General features: G+C 44.4%; 1 protein-coding gene across 5 annotated transcripts in view; it reads right to left on the bottom strand.

Annotated features, from left to right (window-relative positions):
* MTUS2 (microtubule associated scaffold protein 2) overlaps window positions 1-16,894 on the bottom strand; it is a 620,405-nt gene that overhangs the window by 25,850 nt on the left and 577,661 nt on the right. For all 5 annotated transcript variants that reach the window (XM_021929366.2, XM_017951161.3, XM_021929367.2 and 2 more), the window contains one exon: window positions 626-840. In XM_021929366.2, coding sequence (XP_021785058.1) covers window positions 626-840 — 215 coding nt within the window. The remainder of the gene's footprint in view (window positions 1-625; window positions 841-16,894) is intronic.

Below are 16,894 nucleotides of genomic sequence, written 5' to 3'. Positions count from 1 at the left end.
ATTACTGAACCATGGGGGCTTGGCTTTCTCCCGTGTAGAATGGGAATAAGAATGGTACCTTCCTCATTAGGGGAACTGTGAGGACTAAATGAGTCAGTTCATGTAAAGAGCTTAGAGCAGTGTCCGGTGTAGGACGAGTGCTAGATACATGTTTGCTTGTTATTCTTTCTGCCCTCATGGAATAGAAAGATGATAAATAAGTTAGAAAAGCAAAATGTATGTGTTAGTGATAAGTGGTGAAGGAACACTAGTACTGGGAGGGGGACAGAAAGAGTGTGTATGTGGTGGGGGGAGGAATAATACTTTTGGATAAAGATCTCACTGAGAAAGGTGACCCTGGAGAAAAGTCTGGAAGGGAGGGCAAGAGGGAGCCATGCACTGTCTGGAGGGAGAGCATTCCAGGCAGAGGGCACAGCAAGTGTGAAAACCCTGAGGAAGAGTGAAGGAGGCCAGAGTGGCTGGAGGAGAAGAGAGGACGGGGGAGAAAGGAGAAAGCAACTCAGAAAGTGAACTGTTGGAAGAGCTCACCTACTGAAGAGGACTTCTTGCTAATGGGGCACTGGATCCCCTCCGCCTGCCACCTGCATCACCCAACAGCAGAGCTCGAGCGGCACTGCAGACTGACCTGCTCCTGGTGCTGACACCGGATGCTCAGCAGCTGGTCACGGTGCTCCTCCTGCAGGCGCGCCATCTCTGCCTCGAATTGCAGCTGCAGCCGCTCCTCCAGCTCCTGGAGCTCGGCCTGCTGCTGCCAGCCCAGCCTCTTCACCTCGTCCTCGAACCGCCTCTCCAGCTCCTCCTTCTCCTTTTGTAGTTTCTCGCACTTTGCTGTATGGAAGGCTGGGTGCAAAGCACAAGATCTTTCTTTAAAAAATGGCTGTAGCAGGCATGGGAAAGCCTCGGCCTCCACGGTCAGATCATCAAGGCTGGTGTAATAAACAGGGCGAGGTCCTCTGACTTCTGCAGGGCTACACGGTTTGTAAAGTGCTTTCCTTTCTACCCATTAGATCCTCACGACAGACCCTGGATGTTGAGGAGAAGCCGCAGCCTCACGGAGGTCTGGAGACTTGCCCAAGGTCATCCAGTGGCTGCAGAAGGAGCTGGGAACGCAAATTTGGGCTTTCTGATTGCAAGGCCTCTAGGACAAGTTGTCACAAGGTCCGTGGTCCACAGACATAAAAAATATGGGGCATTTGGTAAAAATGTAGGCTCTGAAATACACCCTGGGTGAATCAGAGCCCATGAGGCAGGAATTCAGGATCTCAACTTTTAGCAAAACCCCTGGGTGACTCTTATGTCCCTCAAGACTTGAGAGCTGCACACTATGGAAGCTGGAGATAGGAATAGGGCCTGGCCCCTAAGGCTACTCTATTCTAGCTAAAATGCCAAACAGGATGATCTCAGAGAAGGTGTGGGGGCTTCCTTTCAGGTACCCTGAAGTTTTCTACTCGGTATCTCTTTTGCATAGGCACGTCACCCCTAATCACAGAGTTGTGGTTTGCTTCAAGTGTGCCAGCTGAGAACAGGGCATGAGGCAATGACATCAGCCACCACCGCTCCTGCCTGAGCTCCCCCTCCAAGCCTGCTCTGTCTTAGTGTCTGCGCCTCCCCTGTGCTGTGGGCAAGAGCCGAGTGCTTCCATTCTAAATACCGCTCCCTGAACTGCACACCTGCTTCCAAGACCTTGACAATCTACCACGTCTAGGTCAAATGGAGCTGATTACACACACACCCAAATGCAAATGCCGAGGTACACAGACACATCATTTACGTTCTGCAAAGGTCTACCATGCTCGCCGCGCTGTGCTACGAACTGGGGAGACACTGGCATTTACGCTAAAATCGAATGAGCAGGTATAGGTGCTGATTAACCGTAATCCAGACTCTAGTGGTGGTTACCGATGATGGGAATATACATCCAAGGTTGTTAGATGGCATTTGAAACACCCTAATTAGAAGTCCCATGCTATAGAGGCAGCTAATAAAATAGGGCTTCTTTGCCACATTTGGCTCTGAAAAGTTTAATTAGCATAAGGGATGTTAACGTTTTTTTCTTCTGGTGAAATAAGTGGTGGATTGGCTAGATATTACACAGGCATCTTGCCCTTGTGTGAAGGGTGTGTCCTAACACCCTTCACATAGCCCAGCAGCCTAACACTGTCCCCAGTGGTCTTCCTAGCCTACCTAAGGGCTTCCATTGGGCCAGTGTCCCACATCCCATCATTTAATGGAGAACTCTGATCTCCCAGTGCAATCAGGGTACACTGAGGGCAGGGTAGTGGGAGCTGTTCATTCCATGTGTAGGCAGTAAGGAGATGCACTGTAGGTAGAGAATTTACAAGCGAAAACCAAACTGACTTTAAGAGATCCCTGGCTTTTGATGAGCGCTTTGCACCAATAATTCGAAACAATATGGGTGGAAAAGGACTCCTTCTCAAAAAAGGCTTTTGTTGCTCTAAGTTCTGAACAATTGCTACAGTGACTTACCTTTCAGGTTTTTGAACTCTTGGGGGCTTTTTATTTTTTAAATCACAACCACAGAGAAAACACAGAAGTACAGTACAACGACATTACCGTATAACTGGAACCATCTGAGAGTAAGATGCTGACCTGCGGAACATGAACCCCACATCTCCCCATGTCCATTCCCTACAAATAAGGGCTTTCCCCAATTTAACCACAGCACTGTCATGAAAATCAGGAAAGAAACATTGCTACAATAGTGCCGCCCAGTGCTCAGACCTACTTCAGTTTCACGAGTTGTTACGACGACGTCCTTTCTAGCAAAGGAATCCAGCCCTGAATCCCAAGTTGCTCCAAAGGAGGCTCCTGTCTCCTTAGTCTCCTTCAGGCTGGCACAGTTCCTCAGTCTTTCCTTGACTTTTAGAACCCGGACACTTTTAAAGATAACTGGCCAGGAAACTTGTTGAATGACTCTGAATTTAGTGCGTCTGATGTTTTCTTCTTATTCCATTGAGCTTACTCCTGGTTGGCAGGAAGATGACACAAGTGGCACTGAATTCTTCTCAACTGATAAATTTAAATAATATCGTGAAAATGGAAATTTCTTCCTTTTAAATTATTTATGTAGTGAGTCAGGAAAATGTTGTGTATTACTGATTTTTACATGGTGATGCTGAAAATAATTTTGTGGTATAGAAGACAGGGTGTCAAAAATGGTCCACTTTGGGTATCAAGTTAGGTGTGCCCCTGAATATATTGCCACATCTGTTGCAAGTAGATCTTTTAGGTGAGGTATTTCTAAGGAACAAAGAGCTGGAAGGCACCAAGCTTCGGGGTACAGGAAGGAAGCTGACATTTTGCTTGCCTGCTAATAATTATTAGTATGAAAGGCAGACTTGGTCAGAGACTTTGTGGTTCCTTGTACTGAGGTCGTGGCAGGGGACCCCCAGAGTCCTCCCCTTCCTCTGATCACTGGAGACTACAGTCCCCACACAAGGAACTTAATGAACAACGACTGATAGGCAACGTGGCTCAGGTGTGGTGGCAGGGGTGAGGACACGCCTGTTCCCAGGAGTTCTGAGACCCCAGTTTACTCGAGCTCCAGCTCTCCCTAAAGACCCTCCAATGAAAAAAAATGTAATCAGGATTCCGCCAGGGAGTTGAGCTAGCGAACAAAGCTCTTAGGAATCACAGAAGAGGTAAGAGGTGGATATATAAAGATAGGTTTATCCTGGGATGACTGGGTGTTAAGAAAATAGAACAAAGACCATAGAATGTCAGTTAAAACACAGTGATTGACAGATTGACACAAAGTCAAATTAAGTCAAGTAGAGAAGCAAGAATTTTATCTACATGGAGAGAAAGCATGAAGTCACCCTACAGACAAAAACACAGTCCCCTGCTGCCCACGAGGACAGTCCAGGGAACGAGCTCCCAGTGCACGGGGCCCGTCTGCAAAGTGCTCTTGCCTCTAAAGTTCAGTGTGAAGTAGCTTCATAGTGGCCTTCGCCTCATGTATCATGTACCTGTGGATGGGATAACTAAAGCAGTGACATCGATGTATTTGCTTGTATTTAGGTTTACCAAGAAGCTCACTGAGAGGTAACACAAACAGCCAAGGAACATGAAAAGACGCTCAGTGTCCTTGCAAATGGAAGCAGGAAATCATTTTTCATCTACAAGGCTGATAAAGATGAAATGTTCTGATAATACAGGAAGAGTATGAGGAAACTGTCACTCGATGGACTGCAGGTGAAATATAATTGATACAGCTGCCTTGGAGGGCAAACATATATTTCAAAATTTAAATGACAGGGACAGCAGCATTATGGGTGGGAGATAAAGAATCTGGGTTTCTTTCAGGGGTGATGAAAATGTTCTAAAACGGATTGTGGTGACAGCTTTCCACAACTCGGAATATACTGAAAACCACCAAATTGTATACCTTAAATGGGCGGGTTGTATGGTATGTGAATTATATCTGAATAAAATTTTTACCAAAAGAGAGGAAGAACATTTTTTAAAAACTAACATGACATGGAGTATATCTCAGAGGATAAATTTAGATGTTTTTATAGAAGGAAAGTTCATATTCTGATTTTAAAACTCTATATAATAATGGTGAAGGCAAATGCTGGCAAAATAACAATGAAAACCCTACCACAACACTGTTGAATACACACACACACACACACACGTACATATATACATATATGGATATACAGTCATGCATTGCTTAATGATGGGGATACGTTCTGAGAAATGCTTTATGAGGAAATTTCATCCCTGTGCAAACATCATGGAATGTACTCGCACACACCTAGATGGCACAGCCTACTACCCACCTAGGCCGTATGGTGTAGCCTATTGTTCCTAGGCTGTAAACCTGTACCACATGTTACTGTACTCAATACTGTAGGAAAGTTATAGCACAATACTAAGTATTTGTGAATCTAAACATATCTACACATTAACAAGGTACAGTGAAAATATGGTATAAAAGATAAAAAAAATGGTACAACTGCACGGGGTACTTACCAAGAATGAAGCCTGCAGGACTGGAAGGTGCTCTGGGTGAGTCAGTGAGTGGTGAGTGAAAGTGAGGGCCTGTGACATGATTGTACACTACTGTAGACTTTAGAAACACTGTACACTTAGGCTACACTAAATTTATTTAAAATAATTTTTTCTGTCTTCAAAATAAGTTAACCTCAGCTTACTATAACCTTTTACTTTCCAAACTTCTTAATTTTTTCAAACTTTTTGACTCTTTTGTAATAACACTCAGCCTAAAATGCAAATACTCCGTAAAGCTGTTCAAACATGGTTTTTCTTTATATCATTATTCTAAAAGCTTTTTTCTACTTTTAAATTTTTTATTTTTTATTTTACTTTTTAAGCTTTTTTGTTAAAAACTAACACACAAATGCATATATTAGCGTAAGCCTACGCAGGCTCAGGACCATCAATATCTCCATCTTCCAACTCCACATCTTGTCCCAAGGGAAGGTCCTCAGGGGCAGTAACACCCATGGAGCTGTCATCTCCTAGGAAAACAATGCCTTCTTCCGCAGTACCTCCTGAAGGACCTGCCTGAGGATGTTTTACAGTGAATTTGGTTTTATAATAAATAGAAGAAGTACCCTCTAAAATAATAATACAAATATAGCATAGTAAACACAGAAACCAGTAACAAAGTCATTTATATTATCAAGTATTATACACTGAACATAATTCTATGTGCCAGACTCTTTTAGGATTGGCAGCACATTCAGTGTGTTTATACCAGCATCACCACACAGATGTGAGTAATGCATTGTGCTGTGAGGCTCTGACGTCACTAGGTGATAGACATTTTTCAGCCGCGTTGTAATCTTATGGGACCACCTTTGTACATGAGGTCTGCTGTTGACTGCAGTGTTGTGATGTGGTGCATGGCTGTATGTGGAACCTAGGAATCATTCTTACCACTTCTTAGCTAGAGATACATTGAGCACATAAAACTCAAATGAAAATAATTAAAAAAAAATCTAACCATCTATTTTGTCTTTAGAAAGTACTGTTTTGCATGGGTAAAAATTATTTATCACATGCCAATGTCAGTAGCTTTAACTCCAGAAGATCAAGGCAATATGTTGAACTTGTATAGATGGAATAAAACAGACAAAACGTACATAAAAGAATAAAAACAACTTATTTACACTGGTGAAAAAAATTAAATGACACATATCTTTTAACACAATAATTTCACAAGTGCACAAAAAACTGGGTCAAGGACAACCACTATAGCATAATTCGCCTTAGGGAACTAGTAGGGGGCTAAATTATGATGACAAACCCAGTACACATATAGGTTGAATCCTATGCCAACGGGATTTGGGTAACCAGTAAAAAAATAAGGCAAATCTTTTTGTAGCATCATGGAATGACCTCTGTAATATATTGTTAAACCTAGAAAAGGCAACATGCCAAGCCGTGTAATTGCAAAATTACATTTGTGATAAAACTGTACCTCTATTTTATACTCTTTCTCCTTTGGGAGGTTGGATGCCAAGGTATAGGATTCACTGTATATTGAATTCCTGTAATGATATATATTTCATTAAATCCCTATTTATTGTTTGCATGACTTAGAAGTACAAAGATTTTAAAAATTATTTGTCATAATTAAAGAGAAGTCTGGGTTTTCAAAAGTTCTGGTATCCAGTGGTTGGACTTTTCAGTTTCACTGATGGTTTTACCCAGGTCAGTGGTAGGATGACTCATGGATCAGGCACTCTACCAGGGGCTCAGAAATGATTGGGTTTCATTCGAGGGCTGTCCCTGAACTGCACTGTTGTCTTAAATCCATCACAAACTGGGTAAACCTCAGTTTTGCTGTCTAGAAAGTGGCAAAGTAATCACTTTTTGCACATATAGCTCCAATCCCCAAATTCCCAACTGCTATTACAAAATGAGAGGTGATGCCTACATTCTTCCAGTGGCTCTCTGTTGTAAGCCCTAGGCCTGTAGAAAATATTGGATAATAAGAGCAGCTGGCACCAGGGGAAACAGTTCCAATAATGGAGTCCCTAAAGAAATAAATATCCTGTTGCCTCTAGTAAACCTTCAGAAGTCTATCTATTTGGGCACTTTTCAGCCGGAGATTAATGTAAGCTAATTTAATAGCATTAGACAATACCCGGAGTTTCACTTTCATTATTTCTATTCATGTGAAAACACTTAGTCCTTCAGAGTGAAAGGCAGACACCACTATCATAAACTCCTATAATCTAGGAAGCTGAGAAAATACATTTTCAAATAATCAGATTATGATTGGCCAAGAGCATATAACATTTCTAATTCATAAGCATAAATTTGAAAAGCAAAAGTAGGATTATAATCTGTTGTACAGTTTTAAATAACTGATGTTTATTGACAACGAATAATACACACACATCTGATATAAAAATACCTAAAATAGTATTAAAACTGCATTTGGAATATCCTCAGATATATATAATATAAAGATATCAATCTAACAACTTCTGAGTACAAACCAGTAAGATGTAGTGTGATCCTTGAGACAACAGCAGACTAAAATTGCTGTTGGAACCATTTATAAGACAAGCTTAATTTCAACCACAGTTCATAACTTGAGTAAGAGAATCGAGTAAGATCAATTTGCTCTCAACAACTGTCCCAAGAGTCTTTTGAATAATTGTAACTTCACATTGGTTTTCCAAAGAGGCAGCAAAAATAGGAGTTACAGCACTAGATTGAAACAAAAGAGAACTATTTGGCTCTATAGCTCGTAATAAAATCATAAATAAGAATATTACGTGGCCTTTTATGTCATAGCGAAAGCTTTATATATAATAGCTATAAAAAATGATGAACCAATACTTTGTGTGTATATATAATATATATATGCTACCATTACATATACACACACATATATTTACATGCACATTATATATATTTAGGTCACTATAATAGTCACTATCATCACATACTGATGAAAGACAATACCACAGTTAGATAAAAGATTAAGTTGTTTCTTCAAGAGATTGGGAGTAACTGAAAAGACAAAATAACTGTCAAGGACAAAATTTAATTTAAAAAATTACCCTTAATGTCACTACACAAAGAAAATGAAAATTTAAATTGTGCAATCCCTTCACAGCATTTCAGTGGTGTGAATTCTTAATATCCTGCTAGGAATTTCCCATGTCTTCCTACGTAACATTTTATGGCGACTTTATATTCTCGTGTTCATGTAACACAATTTATATTCTCTCGTTATTGCACAATTAGTTTGTTTCCAAGAGTTGCCATTATAGACAATGCAACAAACATGTTCACCCATATATCATTTTGCTTTTTTTCATTTAGGATACCTTCCTGGGTGTAAAATTACATGGGATTAAATATGATGAGCATCTTTATGCAGTGGAGTTTTTCTTTTTTGGCAGCACAGATCCTTGTAACAAACCTGTGACCACCAGGCGGAGCTATGCTGCCTGAACAATGCCCTCTGGTGGCAACTGTCTTTGTCCAAACCTGTTAGGTCCCAGGAACATCTGCAAGGTGGTCAGGCGGGCTGCATGAAACACAGCTGCCTGGGATCCCGGACGCACTACCCCGTAGAGCCCTACTCTCTCTAATTACTGATTTTTGATGACAATGTTAAGAGGTGAGAAAGGAATGGCTGAAAATGAAGGATGAGAGTTCATGGGCCATGGCTGGGCACGGTGGCTCACGCCTGTAATCCCAGCCCTTTGGGAGGCTGAGGCGGGCGGAACACCTGAGGTCAGGAGTTGGAGACCAGCCTGGCCAATGTGGTGAAACCCCATCTCTACTAAAAATACAAACATTAGCCGGGCTTGGTGGCACGTGCCTGTAATCCCAGCTACTCTGGAGGCTGAGGCAGGAGCATCGCTTGAACTCGGGAGGCGGAGGTTACAGTGAGCCGAGATCACGCCACTGCACCCCAGCATGTGTGACACAGCAAGACTTCATCTCAAAAAAAAAAAAAAAAAAATATATATATATATATATATAAAAACCAACAACAGAAAGTTCACAGACCAAGAGTGAAAGGGCAGGAGTGTCTGGGGCTCTTGTCATCTCTGCAGGTCCCTGCAGCACCTCTAGGGCCTGGTGACCAAAAGGGAGCTGGCGCTGTGAAAATCACAGGTGACAACTGTGAGCGATACCCGGGTGCCAAGCACCTGCCTCATACCGTTCCCCACAGTAAGCCTATGGGGTCCCGTAAGTATCCTAATCCGTTTGCAAAGAGCAGGCAGGGGCTCAAAAGGAGGAACTAAGTGATCTAAGACCAATGTGTGGGAGGGCTAGGCCTGCCTAGCAGAGGCTGTAGCATAAGCTGAGGCCTCTCCTCTTGTCCACCCCTCTGGTGGGGGCTTCCGTGATGCCCCCGTGTGGTAATATTGGGAGGGAGGACAATGCCTCACCATAGCTTCCTGAAAATACCCGCTGTTGTTGTAAACTGCAACACATCTCTTCACCTGTCTGTCTCCCTCAGCAGTGGGCAAGGACAGTGCTATCCTCGTTTTTGCATCTGTGTTCAGATAGGCAGGCCAACAGCCAATAAACTGGCATTGACTTTATGTTACCTCTTGTGTGACAAGCACAGTTCTTGGCATAGCGGAGAACAGACGCTGTCATGGCGGGCAAACAAATGAACAAAAAATGTAGGAAGCAAAATTTCATTTCATTTGATTATTATTGTTATTATTTTTGAGCTGGAGTCTCGCACTGTTGCTGGAGTGCAGTGATGTGATCTCAGCTCACAACCTCTGACTCCCGGGTTTAAGCGATTCTCCTGCCTCAGCCTCCCAAGTAGCTGGGATTACAGGCAATGCACCACCAAGCCCGGCTAATTTTTGTACTTTTAGTAGAGATGGGGTTTCACCATGTTGGCCAGGATGGTCTCGAACTCCTGACCTCAGGTGTTCCGCCCACCTCAGCCTCCTGAAGTGTTGTGATTACAGGTGTGAGACACCGCACCCAGCCAGGAAGCAAAATTTCAGATAGTAAAAACTTTAGATAAGTGCAGTAAAGAGAGTGAAATAGAAGCAAGGCTAGGGAAAGACCGGGGAAAGGGGAAGGCAAGTTCGGCTGGGGTGGATAAAGAAGGCTGTTCGGCGAAGACGCCATTCAAACAGACTTGAATGACAGAGAAGAACATAGAGAGATAGGGAAAGGGAGTCCCAGGTAGAAGGAACTGCAAATGCCAAGGTCTTAAGATGGGAACAATTCTGGCATACTGTGGACAGAAAGACAACCAGCGGGGCCTGAGTGCCCATGGAGGAGAGCAGAAGGAGGTGAAGTCCTAGAGGAAGGTAGGGGCTAATCACACAGGGCCTGTGGGCCCTCAAAAGGGTTAGGGTTATGCTCAGGTAAAAATGGAAAGTCCCCAGAGAGTATCAAACAGGGGATAACAAGAACGAATGAAGCTTTTAAATCCCTCTGGTAGTTGCATGGAGAATAGACCCTAGGATGCAAGGATGGAAGCAAGGCAATCAGTGAGGAGAATGCGTTTGGAGCCCAGGTGGTGAGATTCAATGATGACTTGGACTCAGGTTGTTGCATGGGGAGGAATGGATTGATGGGGGATGCATTTGGGAGGCAAAGACAAATTGGCTTGCTCATGGATGGGATGAGGGAGGTGTGGGACAGACAGGAATCTTACAGCGGAATTCCCCTCTGGGTCACAATGTTCAGGAAAGGCCTTTCTGGATGATGTTGGAGGTTGCCAATTAGTATGAAAAATATAAAATTCAGGACTGCTCAGTTCTGATAAGCCTTTCATGATTAATGATGGTTATCACCTGGTTCACATGCTGTGCTGTATTTTATACAGTACTGAGTTATTAAAAGCACAGAGCCTCAGGATGGACTCTAGCTATTCAACTCCCCCAGGGAGGTGGGGCAGGCTAATAGTTGTGTTTTTCTTCCTGAGGGCCTGCAAACAGTCTGCGAAAGGATATTTGACATTTGGCTGTACTAAGGTGAAGGGCATTTTGGGCATCAGGAGTTGGGGATGGGATGTAACAAATACAGAGAGATTTCTTATCAAGGTGGCGTTTTAAAGGGCACTGATGTTCTCCTTCCCTGTGAGCCAAACTTTGAGAACACAGCCCCCAAACCGGATGACTACAGAGGCCTCCGGATCCCCAAATCCATGTCAGAAGTGCTGCATTGAAGTCTCACCCCATTTTAAAAAAAATTTATTTATTTGTGTTATTATTTTTTAGAGGCAGGGTCTTGCTCTGTCACCCAGGCCGGAGTGCAGTGGTACAATCATGACACTGCAGCCTGGAACTCTCGGGCTCAAATGATCCTCCTGCTTTGGTCTCCCAAGTTTCTGGGATTACAGGTGTGAGCCACTGCACCCAGTCTTCTTTCTTAAATAACTGACTGTACACTGAATCCTGCAGGTCAGAGTTTCCAGAAAAAGAGAGATTAGAAGGGGTGGGTGGAAAAAGTGGAAGTCCAGGAAGGGGAGTGGTCAGAGGAGGGAGAAGGACAAAGCAGAGGCCAGGCACATGAGGCCCAGGCTCTGTCCACACCAGCTGTGGGAGCTTGAGCAAGGCACAGGCCTCTCAGGGTCCGACATTCTCATCGGTCAAATGAGGAGGTTGGGTACCTTCAGTATGCAGCCCCTTTCTGTCCTAGCATCCTAAAATTCTATGGGTATTGTGATGGTGCACGGGTGTATATTACATCCACTCTCTTCTGTTACAGCAAACAGGGAAAGGGGTACCAGTTTTTATTATACTTTCCTTCCAAAATGGGCCCCTAAAGAGATAAGCTTCAATTACAAGAACATGCTTTTGCAGAACCACTTCATGTCCCACTGACGTGAGAAATTCAGAGCAATATCAATGCCTGGCATCTGTATGTTTCATAGTTTATAAAGGTTCTTAACACTCAATATTAATTTGCTCAACCTTCACTGCATATTGCAAAGATGGGTGAAGCAGGCATTTTTCCTCTGATTTAATAGAAGAAATCGTGGCTTGGAGGGGTTCAGTGACTCATCTAAGCTAACACAGCTAGAAAGAGACCAGCTAGGACTCAGTCCAGGTGTTCAAATCTCAGTTTTGTGTGTGTGTGTGTGTGCGTGTGTGTGTGTGTGCGTGTTTGCTTTTTGAGACAGGGTCTCACCCTGCCTCCAGGGCTGGAGTGCAGTGATGCAATCTCAACTCTCTGAAACCTCTGTGCAGCCCAGGTTCAAACAATTCTCCTGCCTCAGCCTCCCGAGTAGCTGGGATGACAGGCGTCCGCCACCATACCTGGCTAATTTTTGTATTCTTAGTAGAGACAACGTTTCACCATGTTGGCCAGGCTGGTCCAGAACTCCTGACCTCAAGTGATCCTTCCACCCTGGCCTCCCAAAGTGCTGGGATTACAGCCATAAGCCACTGTGCCCAGCCGCAGTAATGCTCTTTTGAAGAACAATAATATTGTTATTCTGCCATACGCTTTGGAAGAAGCGAAACAAAGAAACATAAGGAAAAGCAGAACAAAAATCCTGATTAGTTTAAAGCTCTTTTTTAGTAATAAATACTTGGCCATTTTATGTATTCTTTTGGGATGTGTTTGTGTTTTTCTGAGGCAGGGTCTCCCTCTGTCACCCAGGCTGGAGTGCAGTGGTGTGATCACGGCTCACCGTAGCCTCCACCTCCCGGGCTCACACGATCCCTCCACCTCATCCTCCGCCACCGATGCTGGGACTGTGGGTGTGCACCACCACAGCTGGCTAATTTCTGTATTTTCTTGTAGAAACAGGGTTTCTCAATGTTGCCCCAGTTGGTCTTGAATTCCTTGGCTCAAGCTATCCACTTGCCTCAGCCTCCCAAAGTGCTGGGATTACAGGCGTAAGCCACCACGCCCGGCCTCATTTTATATATTCTTAAGCTACAGGATAAGCATTTCAACAAATGGATAATGACTGATCCTGTGTGTGAATATAACTGCAAGGTTATAACCTTCTTGGTCTGAGAAGAGAAAAATACAAGAATGATTTATGGAGGCAAAGGAAGAAAGGGGAAATGGATTTAAGAGGATGGTTATAATTATGAGTTTTTGCAAAGAAAAAAAAAATGCTGTCCAAGTGAGAACTAATAACACTACTGCCCATAAATAGGAAATGGCTTTAATAGGAAATGGTTTTGCAGAGAGCCCATTTCTTCCTCTCCTCCAGGTTAATTTGGGCTTGCAGAGTTTTAAGATCTCCATGGCACCGGTTCATATAATACACTACATGGGGGCCATCCAGAAGGCTCAGGCATTGGAAAGGCAAGATGAGTGGCTCCCTGTGGTTGCAGTGGTCATTTACTAGCTTTATTTATTTATTTTTTCCTGTGCAAAGTGGCATCGAAAAATGATTTTTAATTTGATCTCAAATGAATATTTGTTACATAAATTGTAAGGTACCATCATCTGCATGTTGAATATCCCTTTTAGAAAGAGCTTTTAACAAGTTACTGAAAAATGTTTAAACAGAGGCAAAAGTTTTAAGTTTGTGACCACTCTTCGCTGTGTAGAATTGCCCTGCGGGGTTCTAAAAAATGAACTCCCGTGACCCAATCATTTAATAAGCTTCACTGTTTGGAGGGGCCTCTTTCCACAGCCTGTTGCTGACTTCATTCCTCTATCCCATAGTTTGGGTGACCTTATTTGCTCCTAGGTGAGTAGGAGACTAAATGGCTGCTAGATAAGAAATCTGAATGCATTTGATGGTAATAGGTTCAACATTTTATTCCTTTTTTCAGGTTGTCAAATGCAAAGCATATTTTCCACAGGATGTGGGAGGCACCCTTCTTCCTTTTTTTTTCTTTTTTCTTTGAGATGGGGTCTCACTTTGTCACTGAGGCTGGAGTACAGTGGCGCAATCTCGACTCACTGCAAACTCCGCCTCCCAGGCTCAAGTGATCATCCCACCCCAGCCTCCCTAGTAGCTGGGCCTACAGACATGCACCACCACACCTGGCTAATCTTTTATAGTTTGGTAGACATGGGGTTTCACCATGTTGCCTATGGTGGTCTCGAACTCCTGAGCTCGAGTGACCCACTTGCCTCGGCCTCTCAAAGTGCTGGGATTATAGGTGTGAGCCACCACACCTGGCCATATGATTGTCTTTCTTTATTATTCATCAGTTTACGGCTTTTAATTTTGCACAGGGATGGATTTATGTTTTAAATCTACAGAACCTAACTTTAAACACGGAAAACATGATTTTCCTCATCAACTCATCCCAGCTTCTCCTGATTACAACCAAATACATCAAACAGATTCCTAGGAACAAAAGAGATCGCCTTGAATTGTTTCTGCCCAGGAACTTTTAGGCATAGACACAGAAGCAGCAAGGTTTTCAGGCAGTTATCAATAGCCCAAGAGTGTGTTGATGGCAATGGCTAACAAAAATGCCTGTCCAGTGTCCTGGCTAGACCTCAGCTGGGCTGCCTTCATCTACATATTCCCATCACTTGATGCGATGCCAGGCATATGGCACATTTCCATAAATATGTGCTGACTTGAAACAAAGCAAGGCAATACCTTCCTGCAGAGTCCTCAAAAGGTGGGAGGTGGCCTGTTCCCAAGGGGCAGGCATGTCTGAGACAGCGGCATTGGAGAGCCACACCCTTTCCGGGACAGTGTCCAACCTCCAGATGCCGGATGTCCTGGCCGATGGGTGTGTGTCCCTCTTGCAGGTGTGAATCCCATTTCATTGGTAACTGTCTCCTCCTGGAATGCATCTAGAACAGAACAGCTTTCACGGGAATTGCTGCACCCATGGTTGCGGCTTATCCACGGAGCCCTGGCTTCCTGCCAGCAGGCAGACTGCTCTTAGACAGTCACAAAGACAGAGCTGACATTCAGAGAAGCGACCTTCAACTAGAAAATGAAGGTAAGGCAACCTCATGGAGCAGAGGCCAGGATTAAATGTATTTCTGTTCATGAAGCCCCCAGCACGGCGGCTGGCTGGCTCTGCCCCTCGCCAAGGTCACTGATGCTCAAGTGGAAGGAGCAGGGACTGAGGGGTTTCAGGATGTGAGGCTAGAAAGAATGATGAGTTCGAGGAAAAACAGAAACAAGCTGGGACCAGATGAGGCATCACCCAGACCCCAGGGCAGGAAACAAGGCTGCACACGCAAACCCTCAACGGGGCGGAAATACTGGTGTGCAAAGATTATAATTTTAAGGGTAGCCTACGCGATTACCTGGTGTGAAATGCATTCCCGGGGATGCCTCCAGCTATGGCATTTCTCCCAGTGCTGGGGTAAGTAAAGCACAAGTGTCTAAGAGCATGGGCTTTCGTGTCCAATGCACTGGAGCTTGTGGCCTGCTCACTGCTTACCAGCTGATGCTCCTGTGCAGGGAGTTAAGCCCTCTAAGCCTCACTGTCCTCATCTGTAAAATGGGGATTGCACCAGGACTTCCCTCCTAGGGCTAGCGTGAGGTTTAAATGGGATAATTCATAGTAAGTGCTCAGCACCATGCCTGGTCTCTACTAGTAATTCAATAAATATTAGCTGAGGCATTCACTGTTGATGGCTTCACAGCTAATCGGTACTGAGCCCTGATTCTATGCTGGCTGCTCTACTGCGTCCTCTGTGTAAAGAGGGTTACTGAATGTCACAAAAGTCCTGTGAAGTAGGTGTGATTCCAGCTTAATTTTCTCAAGTTAAAAAACAGGAATCTGGGCAGCAGAACCAAGTCCACCTGAATCTGTGGAATCTCCAATCTATGCTTATCACTGCCACATCATCCTGTCCCAAGCCAGTGCTTCTCAAACTCGAGCATGCATTAGAATTAGCATGGCTGCTTAAAACAGATTTCTAGGCCTCATACCCAGAGTTTCTGATTCAGCAGGGGCTGAGAACCTGCATTTCTAACACGTTCCCAGGTGCTGCTGGTGCTGCTGGTCCAGAGACCACACTTGGAGAACCACTGCTGTAAGCAAAGACGGTGCTTCTTAAACTGCAATACAATTATAGGAGGATCCTGTTAAAATGCAGACGCTAATTCAGGTTGTGAATTAGTTGGGGTGGAATCTGAGAGTCTGCATTTCAAACAAGCCCCCTGGTGACAGTAAAGCTGCTGCTCTAGGGATCGCCCTTGGAATCACAAGGCCCTAGGTCTCCGTACTCAGGACTCAGGACCACAGAGCCCTCCCAGCTCTGGTGTGTGGAAGACCAACAGCCTTTATCACTTGTGCCAGAAGGCTGCTTAGAAACAGAGCAGAGGGCAGATGGTGCCCTATCACTGATTACAGGGACTTGCTCAGGGCTGCCACTCTGATCCTCCTACCTGTCTGAATTCTAGATCTTCCTGTTCTCTCTCCCTGGCTTGAGCCCCCACTCCTGGCCCTAGGACTGTCTGTTCACACTTGGGTCCGAGGCTGTGCCCTCCTGGCTAGTTAAGTCTCAGGTTACTGAATTTCCTTTGAGGCTCCTGCCTTTAGCTTCCCATCCTCTACATCTCTTAGAGTCGCAGAGCAACCCCTTTCTGCTCTCAGGCACCTGCTCACAGCCGTCCTCTCCACGCCTGTTCCCAGCCTCCTTGTAGGCACCTTCCACGTCCGTAAGAATGGCCTGCTCAACACCACAACCTCAAGATCCTGTCCAGAGCCAGCAGCCAAGACATTCAGAGTCTGTAGGAATGCCTCGACCACACCATCTCCACCAGCCAACATCTATCATTTCTTTTCTTTTTATTTTTGAGACACAGTCTCACTCTGTCACCCATGCTGGAGTGCAGGGGTGCGATCTTGGCTTACTGCAACCTCTGCCTCCCAGGTTCAAGTGATTGGCCTTAGCCTCCTGAGTAGCTGGGATTACAGGCACGTGCCACCACACCTGGCTAATTTTTATATTTTTAGTAGAGACAGGGTTTCGCCATGTTGGCCAGGCGAGT

The sequence above is a fragment of the Papio anubis genome, chromosome 15, assembly GCF_008728515.1.
Source record: "Papio anubis isolate 15944 chromosome 15, Panubis1.0, whole genome shotgun sequence".
NCBI lineage: Eukaryota > Metazoa > Chordata > Mammalia > Primates > Cercopithecidae > Papio > Papio anubis.
The sequence above is the reverse complement of the archived record's forward strand: the minus strand, read 5'-3'. Positions and strand labels throughout refer to the sequence as shown.